We start from the raw sequence: 24,845 nt of genomic DNA, 5'->3' as shown, positions 1-24,845 counted from the left end.
CAATGCAAAACTATGCCTCAAATAGAACTCTATTGTCACAGGTTACTTGATTACATGACTGTGGCTTCCGTGTGTATTACGGCTCCTCTCACTATAATGACAAATGCCACGGGCTTCACTTGAGTATCAGAACAACTTTTCCATGCAATTGCATCAGCTGTACATTTTAATTAATTCTTCAATATGTCAATCATCACATTTGTAAAAAGGAACTCTACCATGAAATTTCCCAGGACAAAAAAGAATCATGTATATTCTCTTTCCTCTTTTCAATGTTTTTAATGAGAAGGTCACTGGAATTTCAAAGGGAAAGTTGAGAAAAGCCTGCTAGTCATCCTTTTCTCATCAGGCAGCAGTTGTCCTATTCAGTTACCCTTGATACCATCTCATGAATATCTGACTTCATTTTATCATCATAGAATATCGCAGAATTGTTAAGGTTTGAAAAATCCTCTAAGATCATCAAGCCCAAGTATTTAGCACTAAACCATATCCCCAGGTGCTGCATCCACATGGTATCGCTTCCTGGGAGGTGAGTCCACAATTCTGCTGGGCAGCCTGTTCCAATGACAGACCACCTTTTTTGTAATATCAAATCTAAACTTCCCCCTGCTGCAACTTGAGGCCGTTTCTTCTCATCCTGAAAGTCAAAATTTCCTTGAAAAGTGGCAACTGTCACACTGCTGAGGAGTGGGATGTGATTGCTAATGCAGAGGGCGTAGGAATGCTCGTTGACTCATATTCCATCCTTAGGAATGCTGCGTAGTAGGGGCAAGAGTGTTGGCACTTGTGGCCCAATATTTATTAGCTCCTGTAAGATAGGATAGCCAAGGAAAGAATACAGCCAAAGGAGCCATCCTCTCTTAATTCTTTTGAGGTTTTGTCAAGCTCCTAAATCAGAGTTCTGTCGTGTTCTCAGTTTATGGGGGAGTTCTCACCTTTAACCAAGACTTGTTGCCATTGCCAAGAGAGATCAAGAATGCCTTTTGACTGTGAGTGAGAGTCCCTGGGTGTGCTTATGCAACCATGACAAGACTTAAGCTATCTAACTGACTTACTAGAACACTTTGTGAAATAGAGTTTTAGAATTCTACACCCAGGAAAGACCCAACCCTTCCTCCTGCTCTGCCAGGACTGTGAAGTCAAACTCTCCAAGAATTATAAGCAGAGAGAATGCTAAAGGGTCAAACTGACTGCTTTTTTTGAGTATTAAAATACCTTTTCTTTTTTTTAATTCAGTCCCCCAAAATTCTCCAGAGATATAAGATCAATTTATCATTTGTCATATCCAGATGGTAGGTAAATGAGCAGTTTCACCATTGGGCTTGCTATCAAAATATTCCAAGAGGAATATAAATGAATGCATCATTTACAGTGGCCAGATGGCAATTCAGAAGACAATTTCATAATCTAGTCACTATATTGCATAAACCTTTTCTGGCTTGTTTTTTATCACCATCTGAAGAAAGGGCAATAGAAGATAAAAAGTGTGAATGTGAGGAGTTACTTGTCTTGTGAGATAATTTGAACCAGTGTTCAAGTATTGCATTTCTATCAGAAACAAGGCTGGTGTATCAGTAAATATTTGTCTCTGAGTCTAGGAAACTTCTTCTACTGAGGGGAGACCTGTTAAGAAGCAGATACATTTACGTCAGAACATTTCAGCACTTTAAATAAGTGGAAAATACACCCTTTGTATTTATTTATCTGCATAATTATTACTTGTAAAATTTATAATAATTTGAAATATGGTATTTAACTACCATCACCATCACCATGGTTTCCAATTTTATCATTTTTTTTATTGTTAATAATGATTGTAGATATTTTCTAGAAAATATATCAGAAGATCAGCACAACTATCATACATTCAATTCATTTTTGAAGTCTTCACATCTTGATGCCAAAAGTGAATGTACCTTCTGCCTTTTCTTTCAGTGAAAAAGCTTTATGCAGAATTGTTTTTATAGCTCTAGAAAGATGATCTTTCTTAAGTGTCTATAAAGATGATGTGAGATTGTTGTGATGTATGAAATATAATATTTAATTAAAACATTGTTAAACTGGCTAATTTCACTGAAGTACTTCTCCCTGAATGCAAAAAGATCTATTAAGAATTAGCTGCTGTTACTGGGCTATTCACCTGAGACTTCTTAAGAGAGCAATTGCTTCTTTTGACATTAAAATACTGAGCTACTCTCTGAGAACAGCTAGTAATGCTTTTCCTATATTTTTTGCTATAAAACTATGTTAGAATTCATTGTAAAAATGAAATAGGGGGTTACAAGGCACTTGGAGTTCAAAGCTGTCATAAATAGTAATAATGTGATATTTTTCAAGTTACTATATAATAATAAATTTCACTGAATATCTGGAGAAATATCTGAAATGCTGAAACAACTTTCTTAAATCAAAACCTATTTACTGTGGTTTACTTGTTTTCTGAGGATGTAGATGATAGCCCCATAGCAGGTTCTTGAGAAAATTATCTTTCAAAATTTCAGAAAATTCTAAAGGCAACAAGTAAAATTTTTTAGGTTTTACTTTAAATACAGAATTGAAATAAATTTATTAACTGTTTATTCAATTTGTATAATGTACATTCTCTCTCACCCTACTGTGTTTCTTCCCACAGGATTTCTAATTGTCTAAACCACAAGGCATATTCAAAGACAAGCCATTTCTGTAAAGCAAATATTTCAGATAAATGCTGCTCCTTTTCCTCTCCCAACCACTTTCAGAAGATGTAATTCGTTTAAAACTGTAGCAAAATTTATTTCTAGCCCCATGGCAGATTTAGGATATAATGTGTTACCTTCTCAAAATGTAGTAGTTGGCATTATTTTTGGTCTATGACATCTGTAGAGTTGGAGTCAATGAATAATGTTCTACCCCTGACAGCAGAGTTCCAGATTCTGGTGCTGAAATGCCACAGGAGCTGTAATCACAGCTGGAGGCAAACCCATTCTCTGTGCTTGGGTTGTGTGGTCCACTTGAAAGGCCTTTCTGACTTCCAAGTGCTTGTTTGGGCAACAAACCTAATATTCTGTAACACCCCGGGGAAAGCAGAATGGGCTTTGATAAAGAGTTTATATTCTTTTGTGATGATTTGTGTTATAGCCTGTCACTACCTGAGTAATCAATACAAATTGCTGCTGCTAAGAGCTTACTACCACTTTCAAACTGTCTGACCCTCTGATATCATAGACAAAACCCCATTTTGATATTTTCATAAAAAAATAAGTTAATGTCAGAAAACCAGTGACTTGATATCTGTATAACTAAGTGTTCACAATGATGAATCTTTTATTTTTTTAGTGAACTTATCCTATCCAGTATTGACATTGATGCAACTGGAGACTGGGAGTGTCTAGTCAAGAATTCCTATGGAAATAGCACTAAACAAGTAGAAATTGTGGTACTTGAAACAGCTGCTCCCTACTGCCCTGCAGAAAGAATTATTAACAACAAGGGAGATTTCAGGTATGACTTTCTGGGTTTGGAGTGTGTTTCTTATATTAATGGAGGTACAGACCATCTTCATTCTTACATGACACTTCAGTCTCAGTTGTAAATCATTTATTTTAGTTGTCATTTTTATATAATATGGTAACAAGGAGTAGCACTGTATGACTTTGATGGGAAATGGGACCTAGTGCTTCAAGAGGAGCAGTGGTTTGTGAAAATCAGGAAATCTTCTAATTCCTCAGTATGCATTATGGACATTTTTAAAGAAATTAGATAAATTAGAGATGATTCAAAATTTTTCTTGGTGTGTGTAGGAGATGATAACACTGCATTAAAGCATTAGAAGATTAAATCTTCAGTGCTTTCCTTTTTAGAAGCTGTTCTGGTTCTCATGGCTTTGTTCAGCTGAGATTAGAGGTAACAAATGACATGAGACTGTTTGTAAAATACTTCACTGAAGAGGATCAAAATAGAAAGTAAAATATTTAGTAAAATAAATAGATTGTATGAGGTGAGCTTAAGGACACAAAGTTCTACCAATATATCACATGCTTACAAAATGTCCCTCTCCTGCTATCTGAATCTCAGCCATCTGCAAGATTCTGTAGACTAAATGTAGCTTTTGCTCCATCATTGCTTTTATCTACATATGCTGGTGGGGCTTTTTAAAATTGTAATAATTTTAACCAGAAGAAAAGATTTCTGTGGAATTTGGTATTGTTTTCAGTCAGCTCTAAAATACACCAGTGGTATGCACAAAGCTCTTAAACAAAACCTGCCTGACAATAAGACTGGTGTATGATGGCAATCCCTTTGAGAAATCAAGACAGTAATTTGTTACCAAATGAATTATAATGATGATTCAGCTTGAAGAGATAATGAAAGGAAAGTAGATGAGGAAAGAAGCATTTCCTAAATAGCAGAATTTTCTGTGTATATTTCTGACCTGAAAGCCTCTATTTATTTTTAGGTTAACTTTAAAACTTAAAAGCCCAAAGGCTTTTTGTACTATTTCTTGTATTTGAATAAAAGTAAAGGATTGAATTAGAAAGAAGTGAAAATAAAAAAACTACTCAAATAATCTATTTTCTCTTTACTACGAAGCTATTTTATTATGTGTTAACCTCAGTAGCAATGAGTTTGCCTCTTTCACTGAGGCAAAATTGCTGAGGCAATGCATATATATGGATTAAATTTCATTAGAGACCTTTGACAATCTTAGCTATAGATTTTTTTGTCATCATAATAACTGGAATTGTGCTTTTTCATAGTGCATATGCTGAAATAGGTTTTCATTAGATCTTTAAAAAAATACACACTTCGTATCAGAAAACTCATACTGAATCTTTTAGATGGCAACTCTATGAAGTTCATGTTCTTGCCTTAACATGACATCCTTTTCTCCATAAATAAATGTATATAAATCTTCATGCTGCACAAACTAACACCAGGGGCATTTTTGTCATTTTATATAAATCAAAAGAACAAGAGCGGACATTTCTCAACCTATTGATCATCTTCCTAGAAATCCATATAAATTTATTTTTAAAATGTACATCAAAAGGATGCTGAGCCCATAGGATTTTTTGGCATTTGAGAGAAAGAATTTAAAATCGTAGAGAATTTATGAGACTCCAACTCAGCATTAGTGCTTGGAATTGTTCAAAGGTTTATCCTCAGAGATGGAGCTTTCACACCAGCAAGTTTTCTTACAAAGGTCTTTGAAGTTTTGGTAACATAACAAGTATGGAAGTAGAAAGGATTGAATCACAAAGGCAAAACTAGAAAGAACTGTTCTTTTATTGGGCAAAAGAAAGGGGAAAAAAGCATCAACTGTTAGGGGAGTGTGGCTGTTTCAGTGGTCCAGCCTAGGTGGTATTTATAATTGTGTAACTGCAGCAAGAATTAGGCACTGAGAGTCAGAACGAACTGGCCTTTTCTGCTAAGAGATTTTCTCTATCATGACCATATATTTTGTTGTTGTTTTTGTTTTATGGAATGCTGTAATCTTATTCTGAAAGGCAAATGATAATTTTGTTATATGCTATCATTCCTAGTCATAAAGGCTGGATTCTGCTCACTGTGACAATGCTAGGCTCAGAAGTATCTCTTTAGTTTCATTTTTGAAGTAAGCTGCCAATAAGTGTGGCCCAATTGCATTAATGCAAATTTTTTCTAAAAATAATATTTCATCCCAGAGGAAAAAGTTCTCTATGATACTATATGCTCTATTACTACTTTACATATTTTGATTTTTTGGGAAAGCTTCTTTCATTATTCATTTTTTTATTAATTGTTTTTACACCACACATTGAATTTTTTCAGTGACAACTGTGAAAAATAAAATTATATTTTTTAGATTTTCTTTGAAATGAAGAAAACTTTTCTAGTCCAGAACCTTTCAGTATATTGTGCAACAATGTACAATTGAACGTGCATTGTGTAACTAGAGGAGCTAATACATTTGTTTGAGGAAAGGCTGATTGCCAAGCTGTAATTTCATTGAAAGGCAGAATATTTTTGTGCTTTACTTGGTTCACTCATTAGATCAGTGCAATTAAAGAAGCATATCCTTCCCACACCTGCTGACTTGCTGATGACATGATCATGGCTTTCTTAGATTTCTACCAATGACCTAATCCTGCTGTGTCCACGCTAGGCTGTAAATGACAATAGGTTTGGTACCTACAGAAATAGATCCAGTTGTGCCATTCTGGAGAATGCAGCAGAAAAACACTTTCTATATGCATAAAGTGTGTTTTATAACAGACCAATCAGCTAAATAGAAGAATTCTGGCTGCTCTTGATTTAGTTTGTTTTCAAAGACTGTTTTGGAATCATACAACATAAATCATGTATACCTAAATAGCGAATTTTTGAGGGCTAGTTCCTTCCTCCTTCATGACACATGATTTCTGCTGAAATCTTGTGCACTGTTTTCTGAGACATTCGAGACTTTTTGTTTTTTCAAGGCTTTCTAGTGGTGGGTCAAAATGCAAAGCAGAGATTGTCAGGCACATTTTGAGCCCTGCGTTTTAAGAGCATTTAGTAATTGAGTTTGGGGTTTTGGGGTTTTTTGGTTTTCTTTTTCTTCACGTATTTACTGCTCTGCTTTTTGCAGTCTGCAGATATTAATGTAGTAAAAACACCAACATGTCTTTTTCCTTAACACTAAACACCTTCCTGGAATTAATGCAGAATGAGTGTGTAAACAGCTAGACTTGAACCTGTATAATTCTGACATTTTCCAAGGGAACAAAGTAATTCATTATAAAATGAATTAAAAGTTAAAATAGCCTTTTTTCTCATATAGCACTTTATGTTGTTGTTGTTGTTTATGGTCATATATTGATATATATACCATATATATATGTATAACATATACATATGTATATGTATATGTTGTAAGCTTTCTTTTGCATTTTAATTTTTACTATCATGGTGTTTCTAGGTGGCCCAAGACTTTGGCTGGGATAACTGCTTATCAGCCTTGCCTCCAGTATTCCTTTAACTCTGTTGCATTCCACAATGGTGCAGAGGAGGCAAAGGCGTGGCGTAAATGTAACCGAACTGGACGCTGGGATGAAGAGAACTACTCTGAATGTCCTTATTCACAAGAGATAACTCAAGTTCTTCATGCTTTTAGTCAGGTAACATTCTCTGGTGCTGATCTCGTCGAATATCTTGCAAGAAATGTCAGTTCAGCCACTTGTTTGGGATAGATGGACTTATAACAAAATGCTTTACTTGAAAGAAAACCATTTGTTTCTTTGATAATTGGAAGTTGTAATAGGAACAATGCACAGCATTACTTTTATCTTAATACTTTTTAGAGTCTAGATGACTATTAGTAATGCTGGCAGGGTGATCAGCGTTTGACTTTCCTTCCCCTCATGCGATTTTCCAGAAAAATGTTAATTTCTTGTGGAGTCCCACATCAGAATTTTATTAGCTGAAGCACCTTTCCTCTTTAGAATGCCTTTTTGGTGCCTTCAAAAAAAGCAGTACTTAAATTTTTTCTTATGGATAAGTAAAAGAATGAGATGAAAAAATAGATGGATAGAAATTAATGAGGATAAAAATGTAACAGGAAACACTGTGGAGGATGGCCCAGAGGTGTAACTGCCATATTGATTTTACAGCTTTCAGTTTCTTGACCATTTCTTCCCTGGTAGTATCAGTAGTGCTAGATAAGTAGTAGTGCTAAATAAGACCACCAAAAGTTTGTTTTCAAATGCGTTCATTAAGAAGAGTAATTAATATATTAAGAGAGCCGTTGAAATTACAGGATAATACAATAATTAGGGAGATGTTTAGAATCCAGTCTGTTCTCCTGTAAGCAGTGAGGTGATGTTGGGTTTCTCAGGGCCTTAGAAACTCAGGACTTTATAACCACTAAGGATGGAGGCTTCACAATTTTTTGTGGTTAACTTGTTCAAATGCCTGACTACTCATACAGCAGGAAAGATTTTCTTCACAGCCAGTCTGAACTTCTCTTGTTTTCCCACAATGTACCCCTGAGTATAGGAACCCTTGCTGACACTGTTGTTTTCATGAAGGTCTAGAGGTAGAGGCAAGGCAAGGTGAGTAGCTTCGTATATTTTATGAAGCCAGATAGTTACAGTCTAGAAAATGTAGACAAAAATATTCAAAATTTGTTGGTCTGTTGTGGTAGTGCCTTCAGATAACAGCAATGAAATCTAAGACCTAAGGCTGAAAATACATTCATAAGCCTGAATATTCCCCTGAAATGTATATCCATGGCATACTGATGCACATAAATCCCTGTGAAATTATGGCAGGCATTATACCAATGGATGTGATCTCCAGTTTTTAAAGAGAATGAAGGTGGCTGATTTATGAAGGCTAACAATTCTAATGTGTTTTCAGATGCACATCAATTTGACAACCGTGCTGGAGTTTTCCCGCCAGCTGACAGCCTACACCAGAGGTGCTTCCCTCTTTGCGGATAAAATGGATGTCATATATTTGGCTTATATAATGGAAAAGTTAATTGTCTTCGTGGATGAAGTTGAAGATGTAAGATATCTTCTCTATGCTGAAGAAAAGTCTCACTTACAAGTGAAGTCTTCTCGTATGGCCCTGCTCTTAATGTATGCGGGCACACAGTGAAAAGTAGCTTCTAAAACTGATTGCTGATTGCAAATGTTCTGCATAAACTGTGATGTGTCCCTTTGTGCCAAAAAGGAAACTAAGTCTTCTTTGCTGATGACAAGGGCATTGCTGCTTAGGAATAAAACCTTTTTTTAATGAGCCACTTAATTAAATTTCTGTTTAAGTGTATTTTCTATCATGGCTAGCATGTTAGAATGGACTCTGGCTGGCCACTGGAGCTACACATGCTTCTTTTGTTTTCTCCATTTTATCAGAAGGTTTTCACCGAATTTTGAAAGGAGGTATCACTTGTAAAGAAAAGATAATATGTCTTTATTTTGTGCAACTTCATACAGACACTTTTAGCATTATGTATGCCATTTTTGCAGCAAAATCTAATCAGAATTATGCAAACCCTATGGGAAAAGTTGGTTTTTACAGAGAACAGGAATGTTCATTTTTTTTTTTTACTGTTAATTTTCAGAGTAACTGCTTGCATAAACGATTGATAAACTGTAATTTTTGACCTCATGATGTTTTCTTTTGGTTTTGCAATGTTCATTCCATTTTGGCTCTGGGAATTGTAACAGTTAACATTTTAGTGCCAATTTGAGAAAGTCTCCAACTTCAATTTCACCATAATACACTAGATCTTAAAGTATATTATTAAGTGCTCTCCAAGAGTCATGTTTCAAAGCTCCAACTTTATTCCAGCTCAGAATCCTGATAAGATCTTACTGCTTTCTGACAAAACAGAAATTTGACATTCAAAAGAAACAGCTGGATTTGCCATAAAGCCTCTTTGTTTTTCTAGCAGCTGATGTATTTATCATTAAAGCTGAGCACCATCTCTAATCTTTTAATTGACTTCTTCCACCTTTCAAATAGGTTTTCATTTCTGCTTTTTTTGTATAAAAACATCTCCATCACTTACATCTACATCTCTGATTTAGTTATACTTTATTTTCTTAATTTATAACATTTCTCCTAATTTTTCTCTCTTTACCTCTCTCTCAAGTTTGCTAGATACAGTCCTCATCCATTGAGCTCTCAACTAGCACCCATTTCTTAGCTCTCCCTCATAAGGTACAAAAGCACCTGGGAAATTTGAACATGCAAAATAACGCAAATTTTTGTATTTTCAATGACAAGACTTTACTCTTCATTAATGCACTTAATTATAGTATAAATTACTTCCTTTTCTTATTTCTCTCCTTTTGTATATTTATAGACTATTGTTCTGCCCTCAGTAAGTTACTGCCTAGCTGATTGGTGTTTGCTTTTATAGTTTCTCATAAATCACTCCAGACTCTTAATGTGATTCATTATTATTCATTTTATCAATAACTCTGTCACATTGTCAAAAGCCATCTAGAATTATCTAGTAATTATGTTCTCAAAAATAGATTAAATATTTCAGGAACAGTCACATAAAATTTCCCATGTAGTCTCATTATTTGTTTCCTTTGCAATGCATGGGAAATTTATCTTTTTTTTATTAAAAATGCAAAACTAACTTCATAACCTCAGCCATCTTTTAAATCTTTTAAACCATTTCTGAATTTCTATTTTCCTTTCCACTGAATCATCTGTGTATTTCTCTTATTTTTCTGTTTCTATCAGTGTGACTTTTTGGCTTCTTAAACTTTTCTTTATCAATATTTCTGAGTTGTTTTTCTCTTCTATATACTATATACCTTTTTGTTCAGGTTTACTTGTGACAACTGGGTATATCTTTTCCATATCTTTGCCTTCAAATTTATTGGTACCGTGGTCATGTTAATTTTGAAATTTTACTCAAATAAAGTTTTTGAATTTTAAAAAGCAAACATTTTTATTCCAGCTTGAAATAATTACAGAAAAGATTCACAGGGATATTCATTCTTTCTAAATCTAACTACTAATACAATTTCAAACACACAGTTACCAAAATCTGTAAAATGTCACCTGGCAAAACAAAGGCCTGTTGTTTTGGATTAGGCACAAGTGTGAATTAAACCTACCAAAGCCATGGCTCGTGAGATTATCTAAATTTATATCAGCACCTGAGCTATATCTCAGATTTACTCCACTATGTCTCTAACAAAGATGTCCTTCAAAGATATTTTCCCTCTCTTCTTTTTTCCCCTCCCCTCAAGCCTCCCCCTCAAGGTGCTTTGATTGCACATGAAGCAGTTCTTTAGAAGGGCATGGCCAATTTTAATTAGTTTAAGAAGAGGGTGATAATTCTGGAATTCTGTTTATTGAGATGACTCAGTGTTTCCGGTTTATCTAGAAGATAAGCTTTAAAGTTGTTAATTAAAATGGTCTTCCTTAATTTGAGTTGCACTTTTCCTTTCTTGGTTTTTCTTTTCCAATCTATTTAAATTTTTTATAAAATCAAAACTGTCTTTCAGTGATGGTTACCAAGAGAAATAAGGTGCCTGCTTTAATTTGTACTCTTATCTGGTTTTTAATTAGTTTTAATTATTGAGTTTTACAGACAATACCTTTTTATTTTTTTTTCCTCTTCCAGATTGGGGATGCTCTTATTGAGATTGCCAGCAATATAATGTTGGTGGATGACCACGTGTTGTGGATGGCCCAAAAAGAAGACAAAGCCTGCACCAGGATTGTACGATGTGTGGAACAGATTGCAAGTCAGATACTGACCAGCAAGATTCAAGTGATATCAAAGGTATTTCAAAAAATTCAAAAATGTTTTGTAAGATTTTTTCTCTTGAATTCTACTTGCAAGACCAACATAATTTTTAAATATAACTGGTGGTATTAAAAAGTGGTTTTCTTTGATCAGTTTTATTTATTGTGACAATATAGTGCCCACAACAATATATTTCTAATTGTCTTACTATTAATTCAGTTTCTGTTTTTAAAGCCACTATATTATATGGCTTTATTTTGAAAGGTCCAAGTTGAGTGAGTGCACTGCATTTACACAAAACAAATTTATTTTCATTTGTCCACTGCATTTACACAAAACCACTATTTAAATGTGAGCTCAGGTACAGAGACAATCACAGGAATAATGTATAAAAATAAAGTCAACCAAAAAAAAAAAAAAAAGAAGAAGACATTTTAGACAAGTGAAATAGAAGAAGTCAAATAGCATAATAGCCTTAGTTTGTGTTTTTAGAAAAGCAGTCTTTCAAACAGAGGCAAAAATATATTGGACTATTATTTAAACGAAGATTTTTATTTAATTCTAATTTGCATAAAAGGATCCAATTTGCTGAAAGTATTTATATTAACTGTGTAGTGACAATAATGTAACTTTTAGAAGTATTTTGCAATGTGACAGCTTGGAGGGCCCTTGTTTTATACATGCCTTTCTTTTAAATGTCAAGTGCAAAGGTTGAGTTTTTTTCCTTTCACTGCTTCAGGAAGACGCTGACATTACTGAAAAGAGTAATTCTAGGTACTCAGACTTCAATATGTGTCACTAACTGTTTTGCCATGCTTTATCTTTTAGCTTCTTATGGTTTTCTGTAGGAGAATAGTTTACTGTTGAGTGCAATTTGTAAATAAACAAAAGCTGCGGAGTGTTTCTGGTGTCATCTTATGCAATACCAAACATGTCTGTTCCTTTGGGAGGCCAGCCAGGAAACTGTCTCACAGAAATGGCATCTGCTTTCTTTATTTTAGAAAACAGCAAATAAAATACCCATAGCTAAGGTAGCCAATAGTTTCTAGCACAATTCCAAAGGAAAAAAAAAAGAAACTCTTTAAACTGTGCCAGCCATATAACATTGAATCGTAGAATCATTTAGGTGGTCAAAGACCTTTAAGATCATTGAATCCAACCATTAATCCAGCACTGCCAGATCCACAGATCAGGAAACAATCTGTGCCTGGAAGCAGAAACCATATAGTTCTGTCAATGTGGCACCAGTCTAAGGTAGTCCACCTGTTTTAGCAAGAGCTCTTTGTCTCATGCACAGGCCTGTGATGAAATGAAAATGCTAGTTTAGGGGTAGAGATGCATTTCTGCACCCTGCTGCAGTCTCCATCTCCATACACGTCACTTTGCTGAAGGATAGGTCACAGATGTACCTGAAACATGGTGTTGCCTTGAACTATTTAGTGACATTCAATGCTCTCATGGAACAAGATGTGTGAAAAGACTCAGCCACTAAATAGCTAAGAAGGCTCCTGTTTCATTTCTTAGCTACAAAGCACATCCTTAGTCATTTTTTAAATAGTTCTTAAGCCTGGTGTTGCTAGTTCACTTTATAACTCTATTGCTTTAATTCCAGATTCCACCGAAGCTGATGATAGAATTGCAAAACTGATGTAATAATAACTAGTGTAACTGATAGAAACAGATCTATATCTGTCTATAACTGTGTGTGTGTGTATATATATATATATATATATCTCAGAAGGAAAGATGGAAGCAAACCCACTATGCTGTTGTAGAATCCTGTATCATATTTTTATTCTAGTTCTATTTTCTTTCTCACCCCAAGAGAATATATGTACACACATATATCTTTGTGTAAGTGTGTGTACGTGCACAATCCTTTATTGAGCTTATGCAGCAGGCACACAATGCACATACAACTGCAAGTATGGCTAATGGGTTTGTGACAACTATTCTCAATGTTTTCACAGGTATCTCGGAATATTGCTCTGGAAGCCTTCATGATCAAGCCATCCAGTTTCACAGGAATGACTTGCACTGCCTACCAGAAAACATCTGCAAACTCCAAGTCAGTGACTCCTGATTTGGGAAGATGGGAAGCAAGTCACAATCCTGATCTATATTTGAATTTCAAATGCAACACTGGCAATCTGGATGGCTCTTTGGTGAATTCTTCTACCAGGGTAAGTCTGTAGGATTATGAATCTAGGTTATCTATTTTATTTATTTAGTGTTTTCAGTAGCACCTTTAGGCAGAATACTGATTTGTAAAATGAATATTTTATGTGTTGTTAGCACTGTAAACTTGTTAATAATTTCAGCATGTAAGTGGGCTTAAACTGGTGTATTGAGTGTAGCATATTTTGTTGTGCTAATGAATATTCCATTAATACAATCAGGCAGAATGCAGGATGTGAATAGAGATGAGTGAATGTCTTGTTTTTTCTATCTCTGAGTCCACTTGTGCAAACTTTTCCATGTGTAAACGATCTCTTCAAGTTCATTTGGAAATACTTGTTTGAGTGAGGCACTCTCACGGGGTTTTACATTGCAGAGATGTATTTTACCTTTACTTTCATAAATAATACTGCACTATCCTCTGGACTTCATGCTGAGGGAGAGTGTTTTGCTGGATTTTTGAGTAGTAGCTGAAGAAAATAGGAAATAAGCCTTTTAATAGAATACTCTGTTGTAATCAAATAATGAAGTGTAACAATTAAATGTTGATCTAGCAGGAAATGGAATTTTGTATTTGGCTGAGCATGTTATTAAATTTAAGTATTAGTGTTGAATTTTAGCTATCTTCCAACTGAATCTCGGTTTAATAGGCTTATTTCTTGAATTATTTACTATGACAAAATGATGCTTCTCTGAATAATATTACTGGTTTATTGAACTTGAAAATATTTTGATTGAAGTTTGGTGCATTTTAATCTGTATGGACTATGCAGTCAGTTATACTTTGTACTCCCATGTTCTTCTGCTAAAAGGAGTCATCTTAATAATGGAAGAATATTTTAAATTAGTTTTCTTTAGTTGAGTTAATTTTTTTTTTTCTGAGCACTTTTAACATGTCTGTCTATAGGAAAAAGAAAGGTGTCTCTGAAAAGGAATGACTTTGACATTTGGGTTTCACCTTATGGGTGGCAGAGATCTAAAAGACAAAATATTAAGTATAAAATTCTGCAAAATACCTTCAGCGTGCAAAGATAATCACTAAGATAATCACTTGTGCAGTTTCTGACTCAGTAAAATTCCTTCAGTACAGAATGAACCTTTAAACTTCCTGTACCAATGCAATAAAATGTGCAGTTTATGGTGGACTGTAAGTTTGGTGTTTCTGCTTCAACTTTGAAGGATTTTCTTAAAATAATTTACACTTTCAGCTTCATTGAAACTGCTTGTCAAATGAGAAGTCTATTCCTGTCTTAAGTGTTCACCTGACACACGAGTGAGTTGGAAGTGAGGTTTTAAAATTTCAATAATGTGTATTTCACATGTAATGTCTGACTTCTGAGTTCTTCATGATAGTCTCCATGCATTCCATTCAACTTTTCAATTCTGTTTATTTCTTCTATGCCCTGAGCCAGACTGACCTTTGGATTTGTCAGGTTGTATTACAGGTAGTGTCCATACGAAGAAATGGTAAAAGTTAAATTGGTACCAGACATGCTTACCACAAAAACAAATTCTAAAGTGCACTGACAAAATATTAAACCATTTTAGAAATATTGTTGTCTAAGATACATACTGTAAAATATACAATCTGTGTAAGAAAAGGTTTTGTCTTGCATAAAATAAATTTTGATTGTCAGAGCATAGATGTAATCTACACATAATGGTAAATTCACAGGTAAAGGTTACCAGGAATAGAGAAAAGAACTTAAAGATTTCCACCAAGTGATGAGAGTAGGATGCAACACAGATTTAAAAATCCAAAAGGGTATTGTGAATAAGAAAATTATTGTTACTGATATCATGAGGTTGCTCATCCATTTTAGGATACCTTTTCCCAGTTTCGGAATGCATGTGTACAGAAGGTTTTCAGTGTCTAAAGATCAACTCAGGAAATTTAGAATTCATATAGTGTATAGAATTTGTGGAAAATGTAATACAAAATGAATATACTTCCTGTAATTTGCACAGAAAATAGCTATTATTGATTTTTCTGGTTCAGTCTATCAGACTAAATGTTCCCCACTCCAGATCTTCTTTCATTCCATGCTATATTAAAAACAAATACTTTTCAGTCTTTTGTTGAGAACATTCATGTCAATATTCAATACCTATATATATCATATTAAGAATCTACCATCCAACATAGTCAACAAAATACTTTTATTCTACAGTATGTCACAGTATATTGTTAGGATAATTCTGTATTTTTTCCTAGCACGTAATAACCAGTAGGTTGATAGACATCCTAAATGGAGCATGAATTATGTTATATCATCATTTCCATTGTGATGGCCTTTAATTTCCCAGCACACATTGCTTTTTAGAGATTATTGCAGCACTTTCCTCATCAAATATGATGAACTTTGAGTATCATACACATTAGAACAAGATTATAGTTTTTCTTTTTTTTCTCATGCTTTAATTTTCACAACTGCAGAAAACATACAATAAAGAAAAAACTGCCAAGTAAGCAGGACACCAGCAAACAAAACTTAGTTTCTCAGTTTTATATGTGTGGCTTATTACAGAGTAACACTGGGCAGAATGCTGGAATACCTAATGTCAAAGCCCATTTTGTTTCAATACATTTTGCAAAGATTAAACATCCAGATCAAGGCATATGATATTATACATCAGAATTTGTCCTCTTCCCTTTCCTTTGGGAAAAACTTTTTGCCCATTTTTCTCTTTTCTCAATTTTCTTTCCATGTCTTAGTGCCCAAAGCATTTTGCTCTTCCTCTCTTGGATAATGATATTATTTGAAAATCTGTCCTGGTAACTTACAAGAGAGTTTGCTTGGGTGTAAATTTATAAATGGATTTTACAATAAGTAATCTAGGACTGTGCTTCTCTTTTCTCTGTGATTAGGTGGGCACTCTCACAAAGGTATAGCTTAATGTGATGTAGGCATTTTTAAGTTTGTTATATTTTACCTGCTTCATCCTTTTACATTTATTCTACTTTTGAGAGATCTTTTATATATAGTTTTAATTTAATCCTGTAGTGATTTTAATAGCGATTTAGAATATATCCAGACATACAATATCTATTTATTCAATATTCTAAATAACTACCTTCATTATAGTTTTTGCATTCAAAAAAGGATTTTTTAATATTTGTCCTTTTTCTTAGACATAATGTCTAAGGGTTATCGAAAAATAGCTGTTGGTATCACTCTTATTAGAGCCCTGGAATACTTTTTTTAAAACAAAATTAAAAATAAGTAAAAACATTTTAGCAGTCTGATATATAAACTAGTATTTTCTGTGGAAGTATTAATTTGCTTGCAGGTGGGTTCAGATTATACACGGAGTACTAGCTTTGGAAAAAGTTGAAATATCTATCGTTCAGGTAATTAGAGGGTTTAATTTCAAAATCAAAACCAGACTAGAAAAACTGTAACTCTCTTTCACTTTCCAGTATGCTCAAATCACACTTTTATTTTGAGACCACTTACTACTATTCCTTCTCAAATAATGACTTCATGTATTTATGCCTGGTATGACACCTGCAAGGTTTGTAGTTTGGTGTTCTGTGTTCAACATACCTTCTATTTTCTTTTCTCTGTACATGCTTCTGTGGCCTTTTATAATAAGGATGTTCATCCTGCACTTACAGATCTTTCTGAAGATTGAGAAAAATGGAACAGTGCCCAAATATTATTAAAGCATGTGTGAAAAATGTCAATTATCTTAGGTATACAGAAGTGTTTCTCTAATTCTTGTATTGGTTTATCATGTATTTTAACATCTAGCCATTTAGTCATTCTCCCTTAATGCTATGTACAGTTTGGAGCCCAAACTTATATGTCTGAAGAAGTAAAAAGGAATATATGAATAGCTTGACGTTAATAAATACAAGGACAAAGAGACTGGGAGAATTAGCAACTTGTACTTGATGTAAAATTGTGTTATGTGAACTCACATTTGCTTTCTTGTGAAACAAACTTCTGTTCCTGGACACATGAATATTACTGATTTTATGTATGCTGTCAATATATATCTAGGAGATGTGCTGCCACTCTCTAATCCACAATGGCTGAGTGAAAAACAGACTTCTGATTTTCAGCTCCATTGCTCTTGTTACAGAAAAGTTATCTTTGGGATTTCCCAAAGGGCATTATAAGATTAGTTTCCTTGTTATAAACTATCAGACTCCTTCATGTGCATTCTGCTGTTAAATAATAGTTTGTACACTAATTAAGATAAACCACATAACAAAACCCCATTGACACCATGACAATTAATAACACAGAGCATCATCAGTTGTTGGAACATATTTTATGTTAACTTGATGGTACAAACGTAATAATGACCACGTACAATACTGATGGCAAATGCAAGTTGCAGTTCTGCATTGATTTTTGAGGACTTAACCCCCTAATTTTCTCATTACATAAAATAAAATGCCCATCATTTTCTCATGGTATAAAAAAAAACTTTTAACATTTTTATAGAACTCCCTATGTAAGTTAAGTATTTGCAACTGTTCTTTTCTAAACTCTTCTTTTTAATGTTTGTTTTATTTTCTCAGAGAATGATTGATGCTGCATAATAGAACATGCATCAGTATCCAATAAGTAATTACATTTTGTTTCTCAAAATCTTTTTCACTGCATGGTTGCTTAGGTAATTGATTGTTGCTTATTTTAGAGAAGGCATTTCCAATTTCTAAACTGATAATTTTAGTAACTGTGGAAGTGTGTTAGAATCTCTTTCTTCCTTTCTTCCTTCTTTTTTTGTGTTTTTTTCAGGGTTGGTTTACTGGCTTATATTGGTCCTCAAATAGACCAGTGGTAACAAAGAGTTCACTAAAATGGCCTGATTATTAGGAGGTGCTATGGCTGGATTTTTTTTTTTTCCTGATTGTGTATTCTTTTCCTGGAAATTCTTGATTGTTTCCTGACTTTTTAGTCCCCAGCTGTATGTGATAATCTGAGGAAATGGTCAACAGCACACAGGCGAGGAGGCTGCTTTGGAGGAGTCAAACCCTGTACGTGGTATAAAGCTGCTCACACAAGGGTAGAGCCTTTCTCCTTGTCAAAGTGACCACATGGGCTGGGGCTTCTCTTCAGGAAGATGCAGCAGTCTATGAGGTCATGTATCAAAGATTTTTGAGTGGGTTTTGGTTTTATGTGTGTAGAGGAATTAATCTGTGTGATTTTTTTTTTTTTGTGTAGTAGTTAGGGCACTGTAATTGCTGTGTTGTCGGGGCTTTCCAAAGGATATGTATGCATGTGTGTATCTCCAGACAGTCATTTTTGAGTGTGTAGTGGAGGTTTTCCAGGAAGTGGGTGTGTTATCTCTGTGGTTTTTGCACAGTGTAGACCTAGGGGTGTAATTAGGTAGAACACCTCTTCAAAAGTAACTTATGAAGAGACAACTATACCAGCAAATTGATTCATGGAAGGACTAGAACAGTTCAGAACTGTCTTTGTGACACAGGAACTGAAATTTCAGTTAAGATATTTCTGCCAACATTGCCCTGTTGCTTGCTAAAGAAATTATTTAATTGGGCAGTGTTGTTTCTGTGGTTTTGGTGGGCTTAGCTGGGAGAAGTTCACCCTTGATTTCTCTTTTAGTGCCAAAAAAAAAATAAATAAATACTTGTAGAAATCTCTAACATTTCTTTTTTGGGTTGCAGGATTTAATATTTCCCTATTTAATTGACTGTTACCTCTTTGTGGAAATTGTGAGGTGTGTTCTGTGTCACGGTGAATTCAGAAGTACTTTGCATAGTCTGCCTTGTCCCTAAAAATACATATAAAATTCTGTCAAGTAAAAAAATCTTGCAGTAGTTGTTCTTGATGTATTGAAGTGGTGTTCACTTAAAATATATAGATTAATTTTTCTATAAGATTTAATTTTTAAATTATTTTAAAACCCAATGTAAAATTCTTGCATTTTTTTACTGTGTGAAAAGAGTGATAAACTGGTAGTCATCTAGGAGCATATGTGCACATACACAGATGTTTATACAGTTGACCTGAAGGAATGGCCTGAAGTTGTGTCAGGGGAGGTTTAGATTGGGTATTAGGAAAAATTTCCCTATGGAAAGGGTTGTTAGGCATTGAACAGGCTGTCCAGGGAAGTGGTGAAGTCACCCAAGTGACTCGAAAAATGTGTTCAAGACTTTCAAAAAGAGCTCAAAAAACATGTGCACGTCATTTGGGGAGATGGTTTAGCAGTGAACATGGCAGTGCTGCATTGACTGTTGGACTGGGTGATTTTTAGAGGCCTTTTCCAAACTTAACAATTCCATGTTTCTCTTTCATGGTTTTGAGGACTGGAATCCTGCTTTCTGTGTCTATGGGGTTAGCAACAGTTGTTCTGGAGGGATAGTGCACATGGACAGGTAATAATACATGTTTATGGTGCCTAGTAGGTATTTGAGTTTAATCTATTTTCTGAACTTTGAAAATATCTCCTAAAAATAGTACAGTGGGAAAATAAAGTGGAGAGAGTGAGGCAAGGGGCAGAGGGGTGTTTCAGAAGTAGTAAACTTACTAGAATCAATTTCCTGAGTTTACAGTTCTCATGAGATCATTCCCTGCTATAGCATCTAGTGTTGGAGTGTGTGGGAAGGGGGAGAGATTTTCGTGGTGAGGGAAGAGGAGTAAGTTGTTTACTTGGGCTTTTTTTAACATAAAAAACTTTGACAAGACTTGTGATACTAGGAGACTTAGTGTGACTGTGACGATAATGATTCATTCTTGTCTGTCATGTGCTACACTTTGAAAATAGGATGTAAAACCTCATGACTACTGTCCCAGAGGGCATCTCACAAAGTTGTGCATATCATTTCTTGAGCCCATCTCAATGAAAAATTCATTTTTAAGCTAAATTAATATTGATATGCTGATTCATGTTTATGCTGTGAGCTCTTTCTGCATTATTGATTTATGTATGGTTGGCTTACTATATATCAAATATATCAAGGAAAGCTTGTAAATTTGTTGAACTATAATTGAATATAGTACAGATGGCATCATACCATTATTTCCTGACTGTGAGTTATAAGAATCCCATTTTCAAACTTTCATAGTTCTACATAAGGGTTAGTTCATTATTCTAAATTATTGTTATTGTGCTCCCATAATGTCCCAGAAAGTGAAGGAACTTACAGGTGTTAATTGAGTTTCCAAATCATCAAGGAAAGAACTCACTATTTTTAATAGTGAGTTTAATAGAACTAACCAGATTAGTTTGTAATGAAACACATGAGCTCTGCTTTACAGAGAAAGAAATTCTACACAGATATTCATTTTTTGACTTCATACATGGACAGTCATTCTTTGTGAAGTTCATTGGCTTCATGATCTTGTTTTAGTGATTGAAACTTGTACACAGCTTTCTTTAGTTTCTGGGAAAACTTCATGATGAAATAAATAGGGATTTCCTTAATGAATTTGAGAAAAACAAATGGGTCTGAACTCTTCATCCAGACTTTTTACTGCTTTCTACTCTTGGCATCAATGAGTAACTAAAGCATAATTTAAAGCAATACTAACCAAAAGTTACAATTGTACCTAAAATAGCTAGAAATATTCAGTACTTCAGTAGGAATCTTGAATCTGTTGTTTTTCAAATGCTAGTGAAAAGTGTTGAATTTAGGGATGTAGGAAAATCTGCAAAGGGTCAGTCTATAATTCCATTTTGACTTGTTTCTTACCTCTGGTAGGAGTCTAGTAGGTTGGAAGCTTTGGGACTGAAGTATATATAGAAATGGAAATGTGGCAGTACATCTCTCTTATGTGCACCTTTTATGCCTCATGGATTTCCTCAACAACAGACTGTATCCAGAAGATGGTCAATATAGGAAGTTGGTTCCTTTTTTGGGAAAAAAAATTAGCTCAACTTTTCATACATCTTAATGGTTTAGGCCTTATAGTCTTAATGGTCTAAAACATCTTAATGGTTTAGGTCTTATCCAACCACACTGGATTTATGTGTCCCTAAGCTATATTATGTTTGTTATTCTATGTAGAAATAGTTATTTTTCTTAATGTGCCAAGAATGCACATGTACCAACCTGAGAACAGGAGTGATGATAATTGTTAAAAAGTCCACATCCTCTCTGTGTGCATGGGATTACATACTTATACAAAATCAAACTACAGTTTGATATTGGAGTTTTGGAGTTTTTCTGCCATTTATCCTTGTACTGAATTTTTTTCAAACACCCTGCATTACTGCTAAGAAGAAAAAAAGAGGAAAAAGAAATTGGCCAATTGTTTTAGCTCAAAACAGGCTGTAGGCTATAAATTAGGATAGACAAGATAACAATTCTTCTCCTAAATGTAGGTTAAAGCCCTTCAGACCAGAACTCTGATGAACCAGAACTAAAAACCACACTGGCTAATTCAGTATGTCCAGGTCGTGCAGTAGATGTAACAGCTGTGTGGTGTATGCTTCACTGACCAGCATATGCTGCTGTTTTAAAGGAAAAGAGTAATCTTTGGACTTGACACTTGAAGAAAAAAAATTGGATTTCTGTGACATTTTATTGCAGAAAGTCTCCTGTGTTTCATAAGCTCTGTTTGATCAGTACTGTGTAAAGTGTCTTAACAGGTTCAAAACTCTTACTAAATATAGTCTAGCAAAGTTGCATGTAATTATCAGAGTCATTGAACTGGAGGGTTATTTACAGCTATGTTGTGTTTCTTCAGCCTTTATCACTGCACTTCTGATGATAGCAGTCATCTACAGAAATGCCACCGAATATCAAACACACTATTTAAGTGGTACTGATCATTTAAATGTGTAAATTCCTAATTTCCACATAAAATAGAATTAAATATGTATTCCCAACGATTATAAAACTCCTGTTCACCAGAACTATGATTTTCAGTCTTGTGCACTTTCAGAGTACTTCACTGATTTGGCATCTACATTTTAATCCTTACTTTTCAGAAATTTCATGCCTCTTTTTAGCGAAGTCTGTAGTAAATAAATGTCTGTGGTCAATAAATGTCAGTATGTATGTAATATATTTAAAGTTAATTTTACCGTTAGAATTTAGTTTAATTCTGTCAAATAACAAATCCAATCAGATGGCAGCATCAAGCTTCAGCAGTAAGTTTTCCTTCACAGTGCAACTACAAGAATTTCTGTAAGGAACTTTCAAAGAGAATCAGACCCACTGGATACCTTTTGCTACAGTTCTTCTCAGTGTGTTGGCTCTTGGGAATTCAATAATATGTGGAAAATCATTCTAGACATAGTTGAAAACCAGCAGTGAATGTTACAATCTATTGATAATTGACTTTCTGCAATAAATACTCAGAAAGCCTACTGCTGAGCTCTTTGGGCCCGATTTACCCTTGTATAATCCCAATGAAATCACTGCACTGAAGTCTATATTTATTTTGGCTAGCAGTATGTGTATTCCTGAAAACATCTTGTCCCATTTTTAGCACTTTAAAAAAACTCAATAAAGCAAACATAAGGTGGCTAGGGCACTATTATTTATTTTCATTTATAAAGCATGAGTAGGTTACCTTTTTCATTTAGCATTAAACTCAGGTATACTCTAATATAAATCAGACTTCAACCATTAGCAAAAATAAGATAACTCAGACACTACAGTCATGAACTGGTAATCAGTTGCTTTTTGTAATCATCTGCTAATCCTTGATATATGGTAACATATTTGTTCAGGTTTATGCTAGTACCAGTTTCTCTACCTGCAATTGCCCTGGTAATTCTGTTTCTTCTACACCACCATTGCCACTAAGAAGAATAAGGATTCATAGATGATGCTGATTTTCTTTCAATGTGCTTTCTGTTTTCAGGACATTTGTACAGTCAACAAAAGCTACCATGTATTTGCTGATTTCTCAGTATCCTTGAAAGTGGTACAACAGTAAATCTGTTTTGCCTTATATTTCAGTCCAATGGGTAATGGGATATTTTAATAATTATTAGGACCTGAGAATAAGCTTCCTTTAAAATGAAATGGGTCTTCCGCAACTAGGAAATGGGTAGGAGAATCAAAAATGAAATATACCTTCTGTAGGCAAAATGTGCAGATGTGTCATGTGAAGCTGTTATATAACCTGAGGAGTCAGGGAGGAGATGTTTATTCAGCTCAGTGAACAGATACTGGAGTGTGGTTCAAAACTTTAGGACACTAAATTAAACATCATCAGTGCCAGAAAGGAACAGGCTACAGATTTCACATACAGCTATGGTGATGTCTTCATGCAACTGTGAAGAAGAAAAAAGTGCAGGAAAATTCTTTTAGGACTAAAACTCTTTTTCTCCTGTTGTCATTAGCTTTGCTATTAGGTTCTTCTGTGCTGCTGTGAAAGCATGCCATGATTATTTACAAACAAGAACTAATGGTATGAACTCCATTTTAGCAGTTGAAAGGGTTTGAAAGAGCACAAGCCTCTCGTCCTCTGTAGGTGTCAACATGTAGATATTAAAATAATGAATCAAAATTGAAATAATGCCAAATAATGTGGTAAAAAGTAATAAGCTCTGAGCTGCTGAAGTTATTATCTTGGAAATAAGTTTCTAGTGGTACTCTATGCATGATCTCTTCAGTTCTCTTTGTAATCAGTTTAAAGGTTTTTCCTACATGCAGACACAGAGAAAAATTAATCTGAATGAGTTTTGAAAGTGTTTAAGTGAAACTCTAAGTAGGCACCCTTATCCAGAATCAAAGTAGTTTTGACTCAGTTCAGCTGAATTGAATTCATTTAGAAATTAATTCAGCTAAATTAAATTAGGCCACTTAGTTATGAAGGAAGGTATCAACAGGAATGCCTAAGTACAGTTTATTAACTTTAAGACTTTTAATAACTTGTTCTAACTTTTCTTGATCATCACTTACACAGGCAAGTGATCTTGATTATTCTTAACACAGGTACACTCTCCAGATTTTCCCAAAGATTTTCCTGTGGAGTGTCAGAGGCTCATTCTACAATACTCCTGCCATGTAGAACAACTTTGTCTTTCTTTGCTTAATCAGTATTGAAAAAATATTTTTCCTTTTCCTCTTTTTCCATCTCACCTTGTTATTCATGCTAGTCATGTTTTCATCTGTTAATCCATGCAGGAAGGACTGACTGACCTGTCATTGTCCCAGTAAGAAATTAGTATGTAGTCAGTTTTCACTGTGGAACTGCACACTGAAAAGTGCTGAATGTTTTTTCTCCCGTGGCATCACTACAGCTCAAAAAGATACTTAACAACCTCAAGTGGACATTTGCAAAATGCAATGTGCAGAATTACTGGTGAAGCTTCAGAGCCTGAGCACATGCTCAGGGTGATTTGCTTGGCAGTAACATCTTTGAGATGTCTTTATCAACAGTTTCAAACTACTGTAATAGTAGCTGTCTTAGCAGGCCCTTTTACAGTCCCTTGCTCCCTTGTATTAACATTAATTTTAAGAAACACCATGAAAGGATAAAAGAAAATATTCCAGGGTTGATTT

At 34.5% G+C, this 24,845-nt stretch overlaps 1 protein-coding gene across 1 annotated transcript in view; it reads left to right on the top strand.

The window, feature by feature from the left end:
* Positions 1–24,845, top strand: part of LOC103813901 (adhesion G protein-coupled receptor A3) — a 252,743-nt gene that overhangs the window by 130,401 nt on the left and 97,497 nt on the right. The window contains exons 8-12 of the mRNA XM_030241296.2: positions 3,319–3,483; positions 6,920–7,118; positions 8,359–8,508; positions 11,099–11,260; positions 13,195–13,407. Coding sequence (XP_030097156.1) covers positions 3,319–3,483; positions 6,920–7,118; positions 8,359–8,508; positions 11,099–11,260; positions 13,195–13,407 — 889 coding nt within the window. The remainder of the gene's footprint in view (positions 1–3,318; positions 3,484–6,919; positions 7,119–8,358; positions 8,509–11,098; positions 11,261–13,194; positions 13,408–24,845) is intronic.

The sequence above is a fragment of the Serinus canaria genome, chromosome 6 (assembly GCF_022539315.1).
Source record: "Serinus canaria isolate serCan28SL12 chromosome 6, serCan2020, whole genome shotgun sequence".
Taxonomy (NCBI): Eukaryota; Metazoa; Chordata; class Aves; order Passeriformes; family Fringillidae; genus Serinus; species Serinus canaria.
Note: the sequence above shows the minus strand (reverse complement) of the source record. Positions and strands in the feature narration are given on the sequence as shown.